This window comes from Penicillium psychrosexuale (genome assembly GCF_028828465.1).
Source record: "Penicillium psychrosexuale strain IBT 29551 chromosome Unknown utg000003l, whole genome shotgun sequence".
Lineage (NCBI taxonomy): Eukaryota > Fungi > Ascomycota > Eurotiomycetes > Eurotiales > Aspergillaceae > Penicillium > Penicillium psychrosexuale.
In genome coordinates this window covers 4,124,352-4,144,181 of record NW_026643188.1, presented here as the reverse complement: position 1 = coordinate 4,144,181, position 19,830 = coordinate 4,124,352, and the positions used below count along the sequence as shown (strand labels likewise).

The 19,830-nt window shown below is 46.9% G+C and overlaps 10 protein-coding genes across 10 annotated transcripts; 7 read left to right on the top strand and 3 right to left on the bottom strand.

Moving 5' to 3' along the window:
• Nucleotides 1–55: 55 nt before the first annotated feature.
• Nucleotides 56–1,807, top strand: N7518_005407 (MDR family MFS transporter; the record flags this gene model as incomplete). Its single annotated transcript, XM_057186334.1, has 2 exons — nt 56–1,084; nt 1,148–1,807. The coding sequence occupies 2 exons, from the start codon at nt 56–58 to the stop codon at nt 1,805–1,807; spliced, it is 1,689 nt and encodes a 562-aa protein (XP_057043104.1).
• Nucleotides 1,808–2,085: 278 nt separating this feature from the next.
• Nucleotides 2,086–2,371, top strand: N7518_005406 (uncharacterized protein; the record flags this gene model as incomplete). The annotated part of the gene is given in 2 exon segments (XM_057186333.1): nt 2,086–2,112; nt 2,126–2,371. The coding sequence occupies 2 exon segments, from the start codon at nt 2,086–2,088 to the stop codon at nt 2,369–2,371; spliced, it is 273 nt and encodes a 90-aa protein (XP_057043103.1).
• Nucleotides 2,372–2,858: 487 nt separating this feature from the next.
• Nucleotides 2,859–3,656, top strand: N7518_005405 (DUF3632 domain-containing protein; the record flags this gene model as incomplete). Its single annotated transcript, XM_057186332.1, is given in 2 exon segments — nt 2,859–3,496; nt 3,512–3,656. 2 exon segments carry the CDS (start codon nt 2,859–2,861, stop codon nt 3,654–3,656), a joined length of 783 nt encoding a protein of 260 aa, XP_057043102.1.
• Nucleotides 3,657–4,221: 565 nt separating this feature from the next.
• N7518_005404 (uncharacterized protein) lies at nt 4,222–4,926 on the top strand (the record flags this gene model as incomplete). Its single annotated transcript, XM_057186331.1, has 1 exon — nt 4,222–4,926. One exon carries the CDS (start codon nt 4,222–4,224, stop codon nt 4,924–4,926), a length of 705 nt encoding a protein of 234 aa, XP_057043101.1.
• An 862-nt stretch (nt 4,927–5,788) lies between these two features.
• On the top strand, nt 5,789–7,424 carry N7518_005403 (TauD/TfdA dioxygenase family protein; the record flags this gene model as incomplete). Its single annotated transcript, XM_057186330.1, has 10 exons — nt 5,789–6,149; nt 6,206–6,234; nt 6,366–6,425; nt 6,482–6,531; nt 6,574–6,637; nt 6,687–6,777; nt 6,825–6,983; nt 7,038–7,137; nt 7,194–7,273; nt 7,339–7,424. 10 exons carry the CDS (start codon nt 5,789–5,791, stop codon nt 7,422–7,424), a joined length of 1,080 nt encoding a protein of 359 aa, XP_057043100.1.
• A 163-nt stretch (nt 7,425–7,587) lies between these two features.
• On the bottom strand, nt 7,588–9,785 carry N7518_005402 (uncharacterized protein; the record flags this gene model as incomplete). Its single annotated transcript, XM_057186329.1, has 14 exons — nt 7,588–7,751; nt 7,806–7,925; nt 7,981–8,055; nt 8,109–8,248; nt 8,304–8,391; nt 8,453–8,506; nt 8,558–8,612; nt 8,673–8,842; nt 8,893–8,930; nt 8,990–9,055; nt 9,106–9,183; nt 9,237–9,283; nt 9,426–9,502; nt 9,578–9,785. The coding sequence occupies 14 exons, from the start codon at nt 9,783–9,785 to the stop codon at nt 7,588–7,590; spliced, it is 1,380 nt and encodes a 459-aa protein (XP_057043099.1).
• A 514-nt stretch (nt 9,786–10,299) lies between these two features.
• N7518_005401 (uncharacterized protein) lies at nt 10,300–12,222 on the bottom strand (the record flags this gene model as incomplete). Its single annotated transcript, XM_057186328.1, has 1 exon — nt 10,300–12,222. One exon carries the CDS (start codon nt 12,220–12,222, stop codon nt 10,300–10,302), a length of 1,923 nt encoding a protein of 640 aa, XP_057043098.1.
• Nucleotides 12,223–13,344: 1,122 nt separating this feature from the next.
• On the top strand, nt 13,345–14,874 carry N7518_005400 (glycoside hydrolase family 30 protein; the record flags this gene model as incomplete). The annotated part of the gene is made up of 2 exons (XM_057186327.1): nt 13,345–14,206; nt 14,270–14,874. 2 exons carry the CDS (start codon nt 13,345–13,347, stop codon nt 14,872–14,874), a joined length of 1,467 nt encoding a protein of 488 aa, XP_057043097.1.
• A 1,711-nt stretch (nt 14,875–16,585) lies between these two features.
• Nucleotides 16,586–17,035, top strand: N7518_005399 (uncharacterized protein; the record flags this gene model as incomplete). Its single annotated transcript, XM_057186326.1, has 2 exons — nt 16,586–16,726; nt 16,853–17,035. 2 exons carry the CDS (start codon nt 16,586–16,588, stop codon nt 17,033–17,035), a joined length of 324 nt encoding a protein of 107 aa, XP_057043096.1.
• Nucleotides 17,036–17,337: 302 nt separating this feature from the next.
• N7518_005398 (CAZyme family GT32) lies at nt 17,338–18,647 on the bottom strand (the record flags this gene model as incomplete). Its single annotated transcript, XM_057186325.1, has 2 exons — nt 17,338–18,204; nt 18,255–18,647. The coding sequence occupies 2 exons, from the start codon at nt 18,645–18,647 to the stop codon at nt 17,338–17,340; spliced, it is 1,260 nt and encodes a 419-aa protein (XP_057043095.1).
• Between the last annotated feature and the right edge of the window lie 1,183 nt (nt 18,648–19,830).

Sequence of the window (19,830 nt, the reverse complement as noted above, 5' to 3'; positions counted from 1 at the left end):
CCGGCAAATCTGTTCACTTTTCAGGTCTTTATATATTTCTACCTCTTCTCCAACCATGAAGCTCCCCCTTGACAAACCCACCAATCCGCCATCTATAGCAGATCCTCTAGATCCTCTGCAAATACAACAGACTGAAAAAAAACGTACACCAACGCCAATCGATGATTCTGGGCCTCACAGTAGCCAGAAGGAACCTCAATATCCCGGAAAAGCCAAGCTCATCCTCATCACCCTCAGCTTGAGCCTCTGCATGTTCCTTGTGGGGCTAGACAACACAATTATTTCCAGCGCTATCCCCAAAATCACCGATGATTTCAACGCATTAGAAGATGTTGGGTGGTACGCGAGTGCCTTCATGCTCACAGTATGTACATTCCAGCTGATGTGGGGAAAGCTCTTCACATTCTATACCATTAAATGGGTCTACTTGGCCTCCCTGTTTATCTTCGAACTCGGCTCTTTGATCTGTGGTGTTGCACCTACATCCACTGCCCTGATTGTTGGGCGTGCTATTGCCGGAGTCGGTGGTGGTGGTGTCTCAAACGGTTCGTTTTTATTGATCGCCTACTCGGTGCCGCCACGCCAACGTCCTATGTTGATTGGGGCCCTTGGTGCTATGTACGGATTCTCTGCCATTGCTGGTCCTTTGATAGGGGGCGCCTTCACCAATAGCACCAAACTCACTTGGAGGTGGTGTTTCTACATTAACCTTCCTCTTGGGTTTGTTGCCGGTCTTGTCATTTTATTCTTCGTTTCTTCTTTCAAAGGAAGTAAAGCAGGTAAACTCGGCTTTATCAATCAACTGAAGCAGATGGATATTCTTGGTACCTTCTGTTTACTACCTGGTATCATTTGTTTGCTCCTTTCCCTGCAATGGGGTGGTACCAAATACCCATGGAGCAATGGTCGAATCATTGCTCTGTTGGTATTGGCCTTCGTTATTTTGGTCGCATTTGGGTTTATTCAGCTTCGGTCCGGTGAACTTGCAACCGTCCCCCAGCGAATTTTCTGCAACCGCAATATTTGGGGCTCATCTTTGTTCGGTTCATGCATCGTCGCTGCGTTTTTCGTCATACTCTATTACGTATGTATAGCTCCTTCTGAGGTTGGATAAACCTAAATTACAGCATATTGACTTGTTCGCCAGATTTCTATTTGGTTTCAAGCCATCAAGGGAGCCAGCCCAATCAAGTCCGGTGTCATGAGTCTTCCTCTTGTATTGAGCTACGTGCTCTTCTCGTTCGTGACAGGCGGCCTTAGTTCCGTGTTTGGGTACTATGTACAATGGGCCTATATTGCGGTGGCATTCATGGCAATCGGAACCGGTTTGCTCACCATGCTAGACGTCAACTCCGGCCACGCAGAATGGATTGGATATCAAGTGATCCTTGGGGCAGGAGTTGGGTGTGGCCTACAGACAGCATTCTCCGCACCCCAAACTGCGCTATCATTGGAGGATATCCCCATCGGCACCGCTGTTGTTATATTCACGGAGAATCTCGCCAGTGCAGTCTTCGTCTCCGTTGCGCAGAACGTATTCACAAATCAGCTGAAAACAAATATGGCGCAATACGCTCCAGGTGTTGATGCCACAGAAATTATTGCAGCCGGCGCAACGAAATTCAAGAGCCAATTGCCTAGGGAGCTCTCCAACGCTGTCCTGTTTGCTTACAACAAGGCCCTGGATCAGACATTCTACGTGGGCGTCGCCCTCTCTTGCTTTGGCATTCTCGGTGTATTGGGGCTAGAGTGGCTCTCTGTCAAAGGAAAGAATGATGATACTTCCGATGATATCCCTACCCCTTGAAATAATATATGTCACTTCCTATTATAATTCATTTCCTTTCTTTAAATTGAAAATGATCAACCGATAATCTCTATTATTTCGTTCTTCCGCCTTAGCATTAGCCCAAGCCCGCAGAGAAAACCGCCTACAGAAAAATGGCCCCCGAGATGCGGCCGGTGTTCTACATTTGTATATTGGAGCATGTCAGATACCGCTCCTATAATCTATCCGTAGTTGAAAAATTACCGCCCCTAATGATGGTAACACTTCTCCGTAATTTTCCCGTACCGATTTTCATAATGATTAACTTACTGAACAGGGGTAAAGTATCCCCATTAGTTCGGAAACCGCGAAAAGATCAGCCTTCCCGACTGCGCCGGGGTCCCAGCACCGTACCAAGAATTCCCCATACTGGCGAACGGACTTTTATTTGCGGATGGCAGTGATCAGAATACGGATCGTATTATCTATAAGATTACGGCCACGGATCCGGCATCTGGTCTGCCCGAGAACTTCCAATACTGCGGTGTTATCACCCATATTGGGGCTAAGGATAACAAATTCGTTACATGTGCGAATGCGTGATTAGATCCACTTTCTGATTTGCAGATCATTTATTTGGAATCTGCGCTCCTGTGTCAATGAGAGAGAAACTTAGGTGTTCTAGAAATTCAGGTCGACGACGTCCTGTGGACGAATATATGGATACGTAGCTAAAATGACAAGATGGAAGAAAGTTATGGGCAACATATTGTACAGTAAAACTATCACAAGGACAGTATTAGAATAACTAGTTCTGGAAATGGCACGCTCGGTGATAATCCTTTTTATCGGAAAAAAGATGTTTTCTTGGTAGTATATCCAGGTGTTATATAGGTTCTGGATATGATTCGAAATTTTCCGTAAAATTAATTTGGTACCTATGATATGGAGCCCATTGACTCGCAATACTCCGTACACACGTGAGTCCTGAGCGCTATGGGGTTCTCGTACTACGTCACTGCAGCGGAAATTTATTTATATATAAGCCAACTTGCATCATCTGTGAATTACTATTGAGTATTTTCTCAAAATGACAGCCATTACAGACGAAATGTTTGCTCCCCAATTTGCTGTCCTACAGGACCTGTTCGGCGACATCATCTCTGTACAAAAAGCCGTCAGGGATCTCGCTTCGATCTCCTTATCAATAGAACCTAAAGCAGGTCTTGGTCGTCTTTGGGCTGTGATAGTGGGATGCGCCTGCGAATCCCCTGAACACCATGATAAGCTTGTCGATATTCTAGTCCAGCTCTCTAAGCTCCCAAGTCCGAAAACAGCCGGTGGGGACGCACTCATTCTCTACGATATGCAAATTTGGAAAGACCTCCCGACACTAGGCTGGGCACTCCGTGAGCAGTGGAATATATCTGTGCCTAGTGGACCCCCTGATAACCGACAAAGTGTAATCTCGAAAATCATCAACCGGGACAAATTCACAGCACTTTTGATGGCAACCGAGGAACCCGTATTCGCATACTCATGGTTTGCAATATTCACCCTCCGCGACGCGCTGGAAATACCTATAAACCAATTGTTACCAACCTACCCCTTAGAGGCGTTGATTCCTGCTGCTGCATGGATCAGTACTCTCGGCGTGGAGATCTATGAATGGGATAAAGATCTTAGCGGCTATAAAGGCATGGCGCCGGGAAGCGGAGGCCCTCTTTGGTAAGGCAAACATAGCTTTTGCAAGGAGAGGTGGCAGCTATGGCGGAAGAGATTTGGGGAGGTGGCTAGGATGAGGGGCGAGATCGGAGACGAAGCGAGAACGGCAGCAAGGGAAGCGGAGGAAATGATGTTGGAGATTGAGAATGGGGAAGTGGAGTGAAATGTTGTACAATATATGGACATGTGGTGGTCCTCGAATAGCCAGATAGCCATCTCCAGTTTGCTGCCATCGAACATGTGATATTTGAGCACTGGCAAATTTGGATTCTGAACTCCTCATATTAGACCTCGATATTCTTGAATTGAAAAGCATGAGAGCCTTTTGTAGTCACGCGACCCAGTAGGCCTTTACTACACGTCCTAATATCTAAAGAAAGGAAATTGTATCGGGGACCCCTCCATTGGTTGTCGGGACCCCCCCCCACCTGCCCGATAGTTCAAGCATCAACTGACCGCCTACTATAAAGACTCACCGCTTTCCTGGCCGCCTTGGCACATGATCTGGCACATGATCTCACGCGTGACGTGACGCGTCACAGTAAGTCGAAGGGGACCCCTTTCGGGCCGGGATCTTTTTAGCAGAAAAGTAAGCTCCGTCCATACTTTACCGGCGCAAAGCTGATGGCTGGAAAGCCAAGCCTAGATTTCAATTTCAATGGCCCTGTCTCCACCATTTTTGACCCCTTTCGCGTTTTCTTCACGTTTTGAGCATTTATCTCTTCAATATGGCCTCTTTAGGGCTTGCGTACCTTGAAGATTCGGATTCCGAGTCCAATACCGATCCCGATATTAATCCAGACGCCCAATCCAACCCGCCCAATGCCCAGCCAGATCCCGATTCCCTCACACAGCCGCTGCCACCCTCTACACAGCCGACATGCGCGATCACGATGGCGCTACCGCCCACCGATCGTACATACGCGACCTCCGATGAAGCAAAGGATGCTATCAACGACTTCGCACGCCCACATGGGTATGCGGTTACGATCCGGCGGTCTAAGACTACCAAAAGGGGGGTGAAGAAGACAGTCCGGCTTATCTGTGATCGTGGTCGGAGGCCAGATGCATGTGAGCATCGGCCTCAACCGAAGAAGCGAATCAATACCAATACTATGGCTTTGGAATGCCCCTTCTCTATGGCTCTGCGGCGAGACCACGGAACAGGTCTTTGGCATGTCACAATCGAGAACCCGTCCCATAACCACCAACCATCTCCTGCCTCAACTCACGCTGTACAGCGAACCCGAGAGCTTACCCATAAAAGAGAGCAGATTGTTACTGCGCTTCGATTGGGTCGTACTACTCGTCAGATCATGGCCGAATTGCATGAGGCTGACCCGGACACTGCTATCATTCCGCGTGATATTTACAGCACCCGGTTCAGATTGAAGCAGTTGTTTCCTGTAAAGCGTACCAAATCAAAGAAATAATCATAATTTTGAGCAGAATGGTGCATTTTTTACTATGTAAACAAGAATTCAAACTTACAGAAATAAGTATGGCAGAAAATTAAAAGAAATGGCAGAAATAGCCGATGCCTAAGGAATCAGACACGCAGAGATCAGCCAAAGGGGGGTCCCCAAAACAATCCCCAAAACATAACTAGAGCTATAGTTATTGGGATCTTGCTTGTTTACTTGCTTGCACCACACCACACATTGACAATTCTTATCCCTAGGGGGATCAAACATAGGACTTCATATGCCTCATTAACAGTTTGGTCACTTTTATATTGGACCGTCTGAATTATTGTTCGGAGAGTATCTTCGCTTGATGCATATACAATGACACCTCCAAAATTTGAACACCCCCTAAAGTGGGGCCCCTAATTACATAACATTCTGCCGGTCAAAAACCTCCATGAATTCATACTAGTAGCTAGGTCTACTAGCGTGTTCAGGGGCGGGCGGTGAGAGCGGTGAGAGGGGCCCCACTTTAGGGGGTGTTCAAATTTTGGAGGTGTCACTGTACTCCATCGGTACCGTACCACGTGATCCCAATATGCACCGGTATTATTATAGCAACGTTGGAAATTGTACTACAGAATTTATAAAAACTACATTGCGTGCATACTCTCCACATATTCGACATAGAATCTGACAAGACACCATACAGTAGGGAAATACATAGCCGATTGGACTCGAACATATCGACTAGTAGCGTTTTGACGCAATCCAAGCCGAGTATGAGCTCAACAGATTATAAAGCACGAAATAAGTAACTCTACTTCCACTTCACCCAGATTATAATCCATTCAGTCATTTACAATCATTGCAACTCAGCTCACAGAATATGGCCAATCTCGAAGCCCGCAAGCATATTTCCCCCGACTCGGGGTTCCCCATTACACTTCATCCCCATTTCAACGAGAAGATCAAGAGCCATGTGCCTCCAGAGCCACCCCGCGAGCCATTTACCCCGCCCAAAGACCGAGCATTCTTTGCAGATCCGGAGAAGAAGGCATTATTCTCTGTGGCGAAGCCGGTTGACTTGACTGAGTCTATTGGAACTGTTCTCGAGAATGTGCAATTGTCTCAGCTGAATGAGACTCAGTTGGATGAATTGGCACTTCTTGTTAATGAGCGGGGAGTTGTCTTCTTTCGGGATCAGGATCTTACTACTGAGCAACAGGTAGAACTGTTTCAACATTATGGTAAGGTCATATAGGTTTGTGAATGACGGCATCAGGTTGACAATTTGATCTTGCAGGTATTTTAGATAAGCACCCTGCTCAAATGGTAAGCTAAAACATGAAATCTTCTAAATTTCAAGGCAGATTCACGTGAGCTGACAATTATCAGGATCAAAAAGTATAAAATTTCATAACAACCTCATTACATTTTGTCATCATTGCTAACTCGCCACAAAGTTCGTGAATATCAGAGGTAGCCGCGAGGATCACCGTGAAATCCTAAGTTACACGCCCTGGGTAAGATATCTTGAATTTGCTCAGACCAATTCTAACAGCAATTTCTACTCTTGTAGCCGAGTGGAGATTTCCACGCCGATACATCATTCGAGATCAATCGTATGTGGTGAACAATATTCTCTGGCCATAAATCTCTAACACCTCATAGCACACCTACCTACTCCCTACTGAGAATGGAAGAACATCCCGAAGTTGGTGGCGACACAGCTTGGGTATGTTACAGATCCAGGTCGCATTCAAGACAAAATGTTGATTTCATAGGTATCTCAATATGGCTTATACGACGCCCTAAGCAACGCCTACAAAAGGTTTCTCGACGGCCTTCACGCCGTGCATACCTCAAGACTGCAGTGTTTGTTTCCTTTATAGCCATAGTAGCAAGTTTGCTAACATACATAGATGATACCATCATCGATCTATGGGGTGCAGGTCCCAATCGCCCTCCGATCGATACACACCATCCAGCCGTGCGCACGCACCCAGTCACTAAGCTGAAGGCATTGAACGTCAATCCTGGATTTGTGACTGGGTTTGCTGAGCTCAAGAAAGTGGAATCCGGTGAGTGAAATACCGAACGAATCGGTTTGTAATTTAGGGCTGATGCCTTTCTAGACAAAGTTCTCGATTTCTTGGCATATCATATCCACTCGGCTGATGATCACTCTGTTCGTTGGAAATGGGCTGTTGGTAGTGTTGCAATGTGGGATAATCGGTAACTATGCACTGTTCTCTTTGCTGCTTTGGAGTTGGGAACTGACGATCTCTTAGGTGTACCCTTCACCGGGTTATACCTGGTACATACAAAGGAGCTCGACAAGGTATCCGGACTACTGTTTTTGGTGAAATACGTGAGTACTCATATCAAAATATCTTAGTTTCCAATTCTGCATCTTATGCTAACTTTATACGGAAGCCTATCTTGATCCCACTAGTGAGAGCCGCGCGGAGCGGAAATTACGCGTGGAAAGCCAGAATGGTGAGGGTGTTCTCGCAGTTTGAAAGAAGAGTAAAGAACAGATGATTATTCACAGACTATACATAGGCTACTCATTGATTCATGAAGATTTTGTTCAAAAGGTGAGGGGACTTTTGTGTAGACGTCAACCCCGTGTCGTAAATAGATTAGATACTTTTTTCAATGACATTCAACAACTCCAACTTTTTATTTCGAAGCAACTGCTTCGGCGACAACAAATGTCTCCTTTTCAGAGAGACTAACGTTGTTTTGCTCCTCGTCTTGGGCTTGGGGCAACTCAGCAGTCTCCTTAGAATGCTCGATGGGAACGTGGACCCTGATAACGAGCCAAGTGGGCCACACCGCAAGAACTGGAACGAAAGTTAGCACTAATTCTTTATAATCAGTCAATGTGTATCACTTACCGAGAAGGATAGTGTTAACGATAAGTGGCACTCTTCCACCATGCCATTTTTTCGAGTTGAGACCGTAAGAAACAGCCTGTGAAAAGCTCTCCTGGCCACGGAGGATACCGGACAACCGGGCTATATGGTATCAGCAATCTGGAGATAGGACGATCGGTTTGGATCTTTGACTTACAGAGTTCGGAGATATTGTCGGTCATTGTGGAGAGAAGGTAGTAGAGGAAATTCTGCAGCGATTGCTGAGCGAATTCTGATGAAATAGGTTAGCACTATGTGGGATATAAATTAATCTACAAGACTCACCCCAGAGCAGGATAACGAAGAATCCTTCAACGAAGCCTTTGTCGGCCCAATCAAGCGTTGGTGGGTTTCTGGTGTACTTCTCTTGGATAACCCAACAGTAGACCCAGGCAGCGATGTGGACGATGATCACGTAGAAAAAGCTGTGGCTTGTTAGTATTGTCTCTAAGTTTGATTTTGGATGGTGTGATTTTGTACCTGTACTTGATTCTGTTTCTAATCGAAAGGCCGCGGTAGTCCAGGAATCTACTAATGATCGTTGACGCAAGAAGAGTGGCGAAGTAGGCTTAGTCCATGTTAGCACTGATGCAAAAGTGTGTCCAAATATTGTGAGTGTGTAAACATACTGACGAATCCAATCAGCGCGCGAGCGCGCACGCCAAAGTAGTACGTTTTGAAATCTGGACCAACTAATCAGCAATTGCATATAAGAGGAAACACACGATACATACTTCCGGTATACATATTGAAGTATGCGGCCCAGAAAACAAGCAATAGCAAAAGAATCTAGGAATGTTAGTCACATATAGCACATATGCACGATGGAACCGATGATCTTAAACATACCTCTCTCCGCTGGCAGACCTTCCAGAGCTCTTTCATTTCATCACGCCACGAGTCCTGCAGGATAATCCTAACTTTGCTTCCATCGGTGCGTTGGACCTTGTCGGGTGACGTGAGGAAGAAGGCTATAGGAACGGCAGTACATTGGAGAGCGACGAAGATGAGATACGTCTCTGTCTTGTGTTAGCAATGGTTTTATTCAATCTAGCTTGAATAAACCTACCAGATCCAACTTTTCCTTTGGCATGGGCATTGGCAGCACTTTCCAATCGTCAGTATATTATGTCCATAACGTGAATTCAAATTGGAATTAGACACACTGGTTGAGGCCAAGGACAATAGCACCTCCCAGTATCGGGCCACCTGTACGGAACCAAAGCCAGATGCTTTTTAAGTCAGTCTTTTTGTCACTGTAGGGTATTTTGAAATATCCCACTTCATATATCGGCCTCGCTTTGCAGGCTCGGGATAACCTAATGCCACAGCACCCTCAGAGGCCCAGAAAAGACCAGCGCTGTACACGTTAGTCGATGCTCTTGTTTCATTTAATTGGTATAGGATACTCACGATAAACCACAAAATACTGATCCAACCAGCACAAACCATACATTTCCCTACATGAGAATTAGTCTTCTTCCCTGGGTTATACAAGTTGACGAAGAACTCACAAAACGGTTGTTTGTGTACAAGACGGCACTGAATATAAAAGTCAGTCTCCAAATAACACAATTTCAGTCTTGCTCTCATGATACGTACGAATACAATGGATATCAGAGTCCATCTCAAGCCAATCCGGTTGGCAATTGGGCCACCGAACAGACACAAAATACCCACTAGCAAGCAAGTCAAGTCAGGTCAGCGCGAAGCCCGATTCAAATCCAATATGATTACAGCGACATGTCACATACTAAGACCGAAAACGAGCGCATTGGCAGCATTAATCAAGAAAGGCTCCTGCGCGCCGCCAGCACCCAAAGCATTCATGGCATTCCACAAGCCCGGGGCTGTGAATCCGACGGCTCCGATAATGCAGGCATTGAAGAGTGTTCCGCGATACCATACTCGCTTTTCAAATGGCGTATCGGACGATGCCGATACAGAACCTTGTTCGGCCATTATGTGGTTTAAGCTTAAAGGATAGTAAGCACGTTGATTCAAGCCACGAAGATAAAATTCTGACCTAAACACTAAACAAAAAACGGGAAACGCAGTATATATGGATTTTCTCTACCCTGAAGAAATCAAGTATCGATCTAGAAGATCTAATGTCGCATTAGCCCTATTTAGTCCTTTAGCACGATTGCGTGCTTTTGAAGTCCTGCGATCTAGTGCTTGTTGGGAGTAGCCCTGGCTGCCAAGTCAAAACTATGTAGAGTTCAGCCAATCAGCAGTACAGCGGGCGGATAATTATGGAGAATGAAGTGGAAAGTGCCGAAGCCAAATGTCGCTTCAACTGCCGCGATATCTGATTGGGACGACGGGCGGGATTTAGGGGTCCTGAGGTCTTGGCGCTGAGGTCTTGGCTGTGATAAGGAGAAGAAATTGGGTAAAATATACCGTCAAAACACAAATGGAGAAGATTTTTTTATTATTTCATGAAAAAGTCGTTACGTTATTGACATTCGCACATTTATTTTCCAGCCACCTGCTTGACCGCAGCGATGATATGCTCTGGTCCAAGGCCCTGAGCATTGACTTGCTGGTACAGACCACCGCAGCCCTCCTTGTTGGCACCCAGAGACTTAAACTTGGGGGTCAAATTGCGCTCAAGGAGTTGGGTACCCAGGCGAGAGCCGAGACCAGTCTTCTGCGCAATCGACTCAACAACCAGGACGAATGGCGAGGAGCCATACAACTTGATGGTCTCCTCATCGACAATGTTGAGAGTTGGCTTGTTAATCAGACCAACGTCAAGGCCCTCTGCACGCAGGTTCTCGACGGCATCAAGCGAGCGGTAGAGCATATCACCGTATGAGACGATGTAACCAGCGGAGCCCTTGCGAATGACTTCTTCCTTGCCAGGAACGAACTTATAGCCCTCTCCAAAGAGCCTCTGGTCGGTGTCCTCCTTCAAGATGTAAGGGACCTTGGAACGAGTGGAGAAGATGAAGCGCAGGCCCTTGTTCCAGAAGACCTCATTGACTACGGCCTTCATCTGCTCGCCATCGGCAGGGAAGTACAGGGTGGTAGTCTCGGCATCCATCAGACCATTGTCGGCGAAGAAGTGGTTCAGACCGAAGTGGCAGGTGTTGTCGGCCATCTCGTCGACGCCGCTGTGAGAGAAGTGCGACAGGACGGTGCAGTCGTTCAGGCGAGCCATGGTGATCTCGGAGATGCACATCTCCAGGAAGGCAGAGAAGGTAGAGAAGACACCTTGTCTCTCTCCATTGCTGCGGAACCCGAAGCCAGCGGCAGCAGAGAAATTGCCGCGCTCCATGACACCAGATGCGATAAAGGATTCCGGGTGCTTGGCGCCGATAGCCTTCAGGCCGGTGGAGCCTGCCAAGTCGGAGTCGATAACCATGACACGACGCTTAGCCTCCTCCTTGCTCAATTTGTCAAGAATATCATTCACGGCATCACCGAAAATGTTGCGGTTCGAACCCTTGTCCTTGGTCGAACCCTTGTACGTGTGGGGGTTTGAGCCAGGCTTGATATTGTCATAGAAAGCAAGCTGCTCCTGGCTATATCCGCGCCCAGTGAGGTATTTGCGAGCAATGTCGACGGGAATAACATCGTGCGCCTTACATTGTCCCTCAATTTCCTCAATTCCAGGGGCCATCTTGCGGTTGACAACAACAGCGGCGGGTCCGTCATGGTTGATGACTTCGCACATAGCGCCATATAGGGCGTCGATATTCTCGCCCTGGGCGCTAAGGACCTTCACGCCATGTCCTTTAAGGTTCCCAGCAACATCAAAGCCCTTGAGGTAATCCGAAGGGTGTCCAGCAATTGTGACATCGTTGTTATCGATGAAGAGCTTCACGTTCAGATTTCTAGCCACGGCAATGCGCGCTGCCTCATCATCGTTTCCTTCTTGCTGGGATCCATCAGAGCCCAACAGAATCACGTTTTTATCCTTGTTGGCCATAGCAATGCCGTTGACCATACCCCACATGTGGCCTAGACGACCGGAGCTGAACTTGATGCCGGGGGTGAGACCGAGCTCGGGGTGTCCGGGAAGGTGGGAGCCGGCAGCACGATATTCCAGCAGGTGATCAGGCTCAATCTTGCCGTCCAGCGCGGCCAGCAGGTATTGTGTGGCGACACGGTGGCCAGCCTCGTCATACAGAGCGTCAACCCATTTGCTGGGGTTCGCGTTTATGAAAGCAAGCAAGATGCAGACTTCTGGGGCTGTATCGAAGGGACCTCCAGTATGGCCCGAAACTCCACGGGCAGCACCCGTTGCTGTAAATGCAATGATGGCATCTCTGAAAATGTTGATGTTGTGTAGCAAGTCGCTCTTCTGCTGGGCTGATAGCTGTGCGGTCTTCGGGTCAAGCTTGAGTTGCTTGAACAGCTTCAGATCGACGGGGAATTTATTGCCGCTCATGATGTAGATTGATTATGAAGATTTATGTCTAGCAATGGAAGTTTGAAGGGCAGAATAATTCGGAGGAGGGGTTACATATATTAGAACTTGAGTGGCCTGTTCGCAGAATGTTGACGTCATCAGCACAGAGTATCTGCAGACGTGACCTGTTTTCAGCACTACACAACCTGCATTCCTCAACATCACCGAAGTTCCACTTACAAGTTCCACTTACAAGTTCCACTCGTCGCTCTAGATGGTTCGAATTATTTGCACGTTCTCATGGAATGATTCTCCCGTCCTAGCCGTGGCCCTGCACGTGGCTGCCTTTTACGGATGGTGATCTCCCTAAGCCAAGCCTTCCCTAATCGATCTCATTGTTTCGACTAGTACTATTGTGAATAGCATCAAAATTGGAGAATTAGATTTATCTTGGTTAATTGAGACGCCTGTACTAAATTTTCTCGTTTTGATCCCTTTGCTCTTCGTTGAGTATTGGACAGCAAGGGACATGTTTCCTACGACTTATACACTACTTCTTGCTTCTGCTTTGATTACAACTTCGCAGGTTGCCTTGATGGCTGTCACTTCGCCCCTCTCATTCCGGTAATCACCACTTCTACAACGCCCCATCCTATTGTTTCATGCCGTTTCCGGGCAACCCCACCCCGAATAAGCAACATGACCGTTGAGCCAACCCATTGTTCAGTACTCTGTGGCACAATGGCATTTGAAAAAGCCGTCGAGAATGCGGGGAAAGGTATTCCAAGCAAATAACCTGGAAGCAACTACCCTCGAATTAGCCATTTCCCCGAGATAGCCAAGACAATACAAGCTATCGGGGACCCGTCGGCGAAATGTGGCGTGCATTAGTCGGTGATACTGTAGTATTCTTCATCAGCTTATGCCGAAATTGAGGGAAATTCAGGGTCTTAGGCGTTTCAGCTTACTTTCCCCTCGACCGATTAGTCGCATTGCTCTTTTAGGGAAATGGACGGGTACAGTCTGATCAATATTGTCTTTGATGGGTACATATAAAGACAGTGCATCCCTATACCTGATGATCATCAATTCCCACCTCTACCCCTCGAAGAAAGACTAAGACTGGCTTTCCCTAAAATCCTCCTGGGACCAGTATACAACATGCTTCCGTCTCTTCTTCCTCTGTTCCTGCTTTCGTTGCTAGCAGAGGCGTCACCCGGAAAACGAGCCACCACTGCATCGGCCTACTGTTCAAACTCAAATGGCAATTACAAGCTCTCGTCAATCTCCGCACCCGTTCAAGGCAGCGGCAGTCCAGGCTCCGAATCGACCTGGCAGCTGAGCGTCGATGATACATCTAGCGGACACAAACAAACAATCGTGGGCTTTGGAGCCGCTGTCACCGATGCCACGGTTACCTCCTTCAACACCTTGTCTAGTTCCACACTTCAACAACTGCTCAATGAGCTGATGACCGGTGCCGGTGCTGGATTCGCCTTGATGCGCCATACCATTGGCGCTTCCGACCTGTCTGGTGACCCTGCGTATACCTATGATGACAATGGGAATAATGCAGACCCATCTATGTCCGGTTTTAACCTAGGCGACCGTGGAAGTGCCATGGCTACGATGCTGGCTAAGATGAAGTCCCTTCAGTTGAATTTGAAAACTCTTGGTTCGCCTTGGAGTGCCCCCGGGTGGATGAAGCTGAACGGTGCGATTGATGGCAACACGAATAACAATAACCTCAATGATGGCTACTTGACTAGTGGAGGCACTGGGAGTACTGGGTATGCTAGTGCCTTTGCGCAGTACTTTGTCAAGTACATCCAGGCTTACGCGAATCTCGGCGCCCACATCGATGCGATTACCATTCAAAACGAGCCTTTGAACAGTCAAGCTGGATATCCTACAATGTATGTTTTTGACTATGAGTCTGCGCAGTTGATTCAAAATTATGTCGGACCGGCTCTCGCTCAAGCCGGCCTGAACACCGATATCTGGGCATATGATCACAACACTGGTATGTACTTGACAATCCGGGATCTATGAGATAGGATTCTATTTACTAACGCATAGACATTAGATGTTCCATCCTATCCTCAAACTGTCATCAACGGGGCTAGCCAGTATGTCCACGGAGTTGCATGGCACTGTTATGCCAGCAACGTAGACTGGACAGTCCTCACCCAATTCCACGAGACAAACCCCAACGTCAAGCAATATATGACAGAATGCTGGACTCCCGCATCTGCCGCATGGAACCAAGCCGCCGATTTCACCATGGGGCCTTTGCAAAATTGGGCATCGGGCGTCACTGCCTGGACACTTGGCACAAATGATCAAGATGGTCCTCATCTGTCGAGTGGTGGCTGTGCAACCTGTCAAGGTCTGGTAACCATTGCCAACAGCGGATATACTTTCAACCCGGCATACTATATGATGGCTCAGTTCAGCAAGTTCATGCCGCCGGGTGCCATTGTGCTAAGTGGTACTGGTAGCTACACATATTCCAATGGAGGAGGTGTGCAATCCGTTGCCTCGCTGAACCCGGATGGAACTCGCACTGTTGTTATTGAGAACACGTTCAGTAACGATATTTATATTCTTTTGTCCACTAACAGTGGCCAGGAGTGGAGTGGCAACGTTCCGAGCCAGTCTGTGACAACCTGGGTGCTTCCCGCGGCCTGAGTGAGATGATTGTGACTGGGATGCGAGAATATTCAAGAATTAGCTATGCGATCACATTCTCAAATATACAAAGTTTGATACTTTCATCTTCGATCAACATAAGCTATCTAGCTCCTCCTACTCGAGATAGACTGAATATTATGGATTCACTTCAAGCTAGGAGATATCAATCTGGTAGTGCATGCGTAGTGAGTGCATGGGGACTTCAATATGACCAAACCCCGAACCCCGTACCTTTATACGAGACCGTCATAGGCGGCCAATCCCCTCACATTGTTCCCAATCCCATTCCCGAGGGTTTCTTCTTCTTCTTTTCATCAGCCGCATGCGCTCTGTAGTCAATTACACTGAACACGCGACCTATTCGACTTTGCTTTTTGTCCCAAAATGGCCATGCAGTCCACGTCAAAATAAGCCGACAATTCCCCAGATTATGATAGCATCCAGCCCCGGCCGCGCGGGGCTGTTATTGAATGCATACGGACCCCAGCAGGCCTAAACGTAAGCCGATCTCACATGAATCTCCATGGCTTTTGTCGATCTTTTTCTTATTTTTGTTTTACAGAAAACATGTAGGACTTCGAAGATCCTCTATAAATAGATCCTTCCATTTGCGCCGCCGCGAGCTACTGTTTTTCTTCCCATGATCGGCAAGAAAGAATAAAAATCGAGGTCATAGCAGATAGCAGTTGAGTAAAGCTCTTTATTTGCAAGTTGTTACATTATTTTAGCTCTCTCAATGGTGTAAGAGTACTTCCTTGGGGTTCTCTATCAATTTCATATGGATCGGCTGTGCAGCTGCTATGCATAATTCTCTCACTACAACTGGACACCGCATATGCAGGTATCCGTTGTTTGTGTTGTTGTCTCCAGGGCTGGTATTAGATGCATTCAGACATCTGAGTCATAGAGTCCGTTGCTTTTTTTGCAGATCGCTCGTATAAGACGGCTATGGCTTTTCTTTTCGAAGATGTGGTTCCGCCACAATCATCGGAACGGCTACAGGCAGCTTTCCTGATCCCCGATTTATGGGCAATAAGACATGCTTTTCTTTCGAATTCTTCATGTTGTAGATAAATTTCGTGTTATGGGTATTTAATCCTTGAATTGCATACTCCGTATGGTCTCAGAAGTTCCAAAGATCTCTACGAGCCAGGTATCAGTCATTCAAAGGGGTCTAACGGGAACTTGCAGCACAAGGCCCCAGCCCAATTCCAATTGCGACTCAGACCCCGGGATACTCGGGATCAACCAAAATACTTTAGGCAAAGAGAACAGAAAACAGGTAGAGTGGCATGTAGAGCATGGCCAATGAGACACAAAGTATACATTTCAAAAAAAGCAAAAAGCCTACCGAGCACTCAATTGGGCTTACTACTTGATGATCCCAAAATAGCCGTCCGTTCACTTTAGAATCTGAAGATCTGTGTCTACTGGTATCTACCAATGCCAACTCTATCCTCAGTATCGCCAAGGCTGACATATACGTAAAACTCGAGGATTATTGCTAGTAATCTGAACTGAAGGATTGCATATTTACCTTGCCAGCATTATAGTAGAAGACCACATATTTTGAATCACTAAATTCAAGATATAAAAGTCTGCGGGTGGTCATCAACCTCGGTCGGTCAAGTCTAACTCCAATTCTATACCTCACCGAAGAAAGCCAATACACCCTTCTAGCACTCAGAACCATCAATTTCATTCCAGGATGAAACTATTTATCCAAGGCACTGCAATCCTCGCCCTTCTTATAGCCAATGCATCGGCCGCACAGAGTGGCATTTTTGCCGCAAATGGCGTCGAGCTCGAAGTTTACCAATCCGGCGAGGATATCATCTACGGAGAGCCTGTGAGTCTTTGATCCTTTGAACCTACTATACGTGGTAACTAACTCCATACAGCAAAGCTTAGTCCAGGTACATTACCGACTAACCCCATTGTGAAACAAGGTCATTTTTTAACATTTTCATTTTAGGCGAGAGATCTTGAGGGCCGAGCAACCAATGCGTGCACCAAATGTGTGGGCCACCATGGAAGCTGTGTTGTTGGCGAGGGTAACTGCTATGCTCCTGATACATGTGCATTCTGTGGTGGTTGTTCTGTCAACCAGGCTCGTTGCCAGAACCCCAAGAAGGAAGGCTGTCAGTGCTATACATGATCATTTGAGTGGATCGAGCACAAACTTGAGAACCAGGGTTTCGCTTTCGTTCAGCTTAGTGCTGGTTTGCTTCTCTCCTGGCAGTAAAGGACTCTTATTGTCTTTTCCTCTCTTGTCAATAGTCCTCACTTTCCAATACACTCATACTGGATTGGTTCATGCTGTATGGTCTCATCTACTATCCTCCACTAGTACATTACACAAATGTATAGACCTCCATTTCGAGAGAGAGAAGTAATTCCAGCCAATCTAAGCCAAAGATTTGTATTTGACTATTGAACCCAGATTAAATAATAAAAGCTTCACCCAAATATATACTCCCACCACCCCTTCTTCCACGTCCGCCCAAACCGATGATTGACACATGCGTCAGGATGATTAAACCCTCCCGCCTCACTATGTCTCTGCCCATTCCCCCAAACACTGATTGGCAATACACACAATCCACCCATGGATTCTTTCGTGACAGCCTCACCAGCCTGAATGCAAACAGGGTCACGAAGTCTATGAAACGGAGCCCACGTTACCCGTTTCTGCAACTCCCCAGTTTCAGCAGAGACGAGATCCCCTATATCTGCATCTGCGTCGACAGATTGTTGAATGAACGGATGAGTCGAAGGAAGCGAGGAGGAAAGTGTATCAAGAATCGCATCCGTGAAGACATCAGGCCCCGTGACTCCTAATATAGTCTTCTCGTCATACGCCAGACTGGGGAAGAAGCTGGTATGTTCACCATTGTATTGCCTAGTATGTGCCAGCACCCGCACGATGGCTTCGCGGAGAAGCGGGCTGAAGCGTCGTGGTGCATACATCGTATACTGGATCAGTCCGTAGCTCCTTGTCCAGTGCCAGTCGCGCATGAATTCTGATGAAGCGTATGGCTCGTCGACTTCAATTCCAACAACGAGCGATACATCGGGATGGGTACTCTTTGTGTATCCGTCCGGTGTGAGTCCGAAGAAAGGCTCTAGTGCTGGGCATGCTTTGATGGTCCGAGCGGGGAAGACATCGATGTCTGCGTAGAAGCCTCCGTAGTACCAGAGAAGGAGGTATCTGAGGAGGTCTGCTCGGAGGATATTTTGAGGGTAGGATTTGTATATGGTTGCGATTTCGGGGATGGCGGATAGCTCGTTGGTCACAAACTCGACGGCCTTTTTATCAGTGACTAACTTTGTGGTTTTCAGTCAAAGTCGAGCAAGGATCCGGCCAAAGTACTTACAGTGTATATCCAGTCCTTATTTCTCCCTTTGAATACTATTGAGTCCTCCCCCCTATCCTTTTGACTCTTCGCTATCTGCCAGATTCTATCTTTGGATATGTTGCTTTCCTCACTTTGTGTCAATACGGCTTTTTCAATCTCCTCCAGCGCATTTGATAGCTGTTGCTCATATTGAATATCCGGATTGCTTCGAAAGGGAGAGTGGTAGATAAATCGGGCCGTGTCCTCTACTCGATGCTCTGGGGGTGGTCGGTCTGCGCGGGTATTGTTCTGGGTGGAAGGCGGAGCTGGAAGATGATAAAAGAGGAACCATATCAGGATAACAAATAATATACAAGATCCACGACGAGTAAAGTATCTAGATGCCTGCACCTTGATTCTTCTAAGGCTCATGATGGTAGTGGTAGTGAAAAGGGAAACCGCAAAAGAAACGGTGAGTTGAAGGGTGGTTCGAAAAAGATTGGAATAAATCACTGCCAACTCATACGGAGAAATGACATATAGAGCAAGCTCAAAGATTGTATGTTTGAAGTGACAGTCATGGAATATGGCAAGGGTAAGAGAGAAAGGAGAGAAAGAGAAATCAGAATAGCAAAGAAAAGGAAGGTTGTATCAGGCCAAGGATTGAGTATATGACCGGAGCCCCTGGGTTTTATGCAGTCTTTGACACATTTCAGGATCAAAGCCTCGACGTTGTCTCCAATTTCCTCTTAAAATATAAACCACTTTGCGGTCTAATTCCCTTTGTTTGAAAAGGGCCCACTTCACGTCGATCCTCCAGCGCCATACAAGGATATCCCTGTTGAAGTTCACATCGGACGCACATATTCGCCTCTACCAGGACTATGATGTACTTTTTGTATATCATACCTTTCTCCTCCTTCCCAGGGCGTGTTGGGTGTTTCTTAAATCCTCAGTCTACCCGCTCATAAACCACCTTTGAGCTTTCCGTCTTCACTGCGTAGGTACTTCTCGACAAAATTGGCAAATGAGGGTTAATAAGTGAGAGAGAAAAGAAGTCGGTTGATTCCTACAGCTCGCTAAGGAAGAAGACCTCGATCACGTGGCTGATTGCCCCCTGTCTCCTTCCCGTTTCTCACTTCTCCTCCGAGTAGACACGGATTTCTATATTTCCTTGTCCTTCTTGTTATAGATATCCAACGTCAATTTCTTGGTGTGCACTGGGTCTGGGGAGGAGGCATCTCCTTCGTCTATGAGGTTCATCCTCTAATCGTGGTCAAGGTTCCTAAGTCCGGCGAGGAAGAGAGAGAGCAATTTCGCAAAGAACTCAAAATCTACGAGATTCTATCCCGGCATCCACCATGTCCCTCCATAGTGCAGTGTTTCCTCTATACAACAAACGGGATCTTCCTCGAGTATATGAGAAGTGCGGCCCTATTGGTATGCTAATAACATACAGATATATCAACTGACTGCATTACTAGATATATCCCTCGCTTATAGGAAATAATTCAATCTTATTCGGGATCACAAAACTTGTGTGGTTACTCAAGTGCTAAAGTTGGAGCCCCTGCCACTGCGAAAGTTATGTTAGTAGATACACTTACGCTTATAG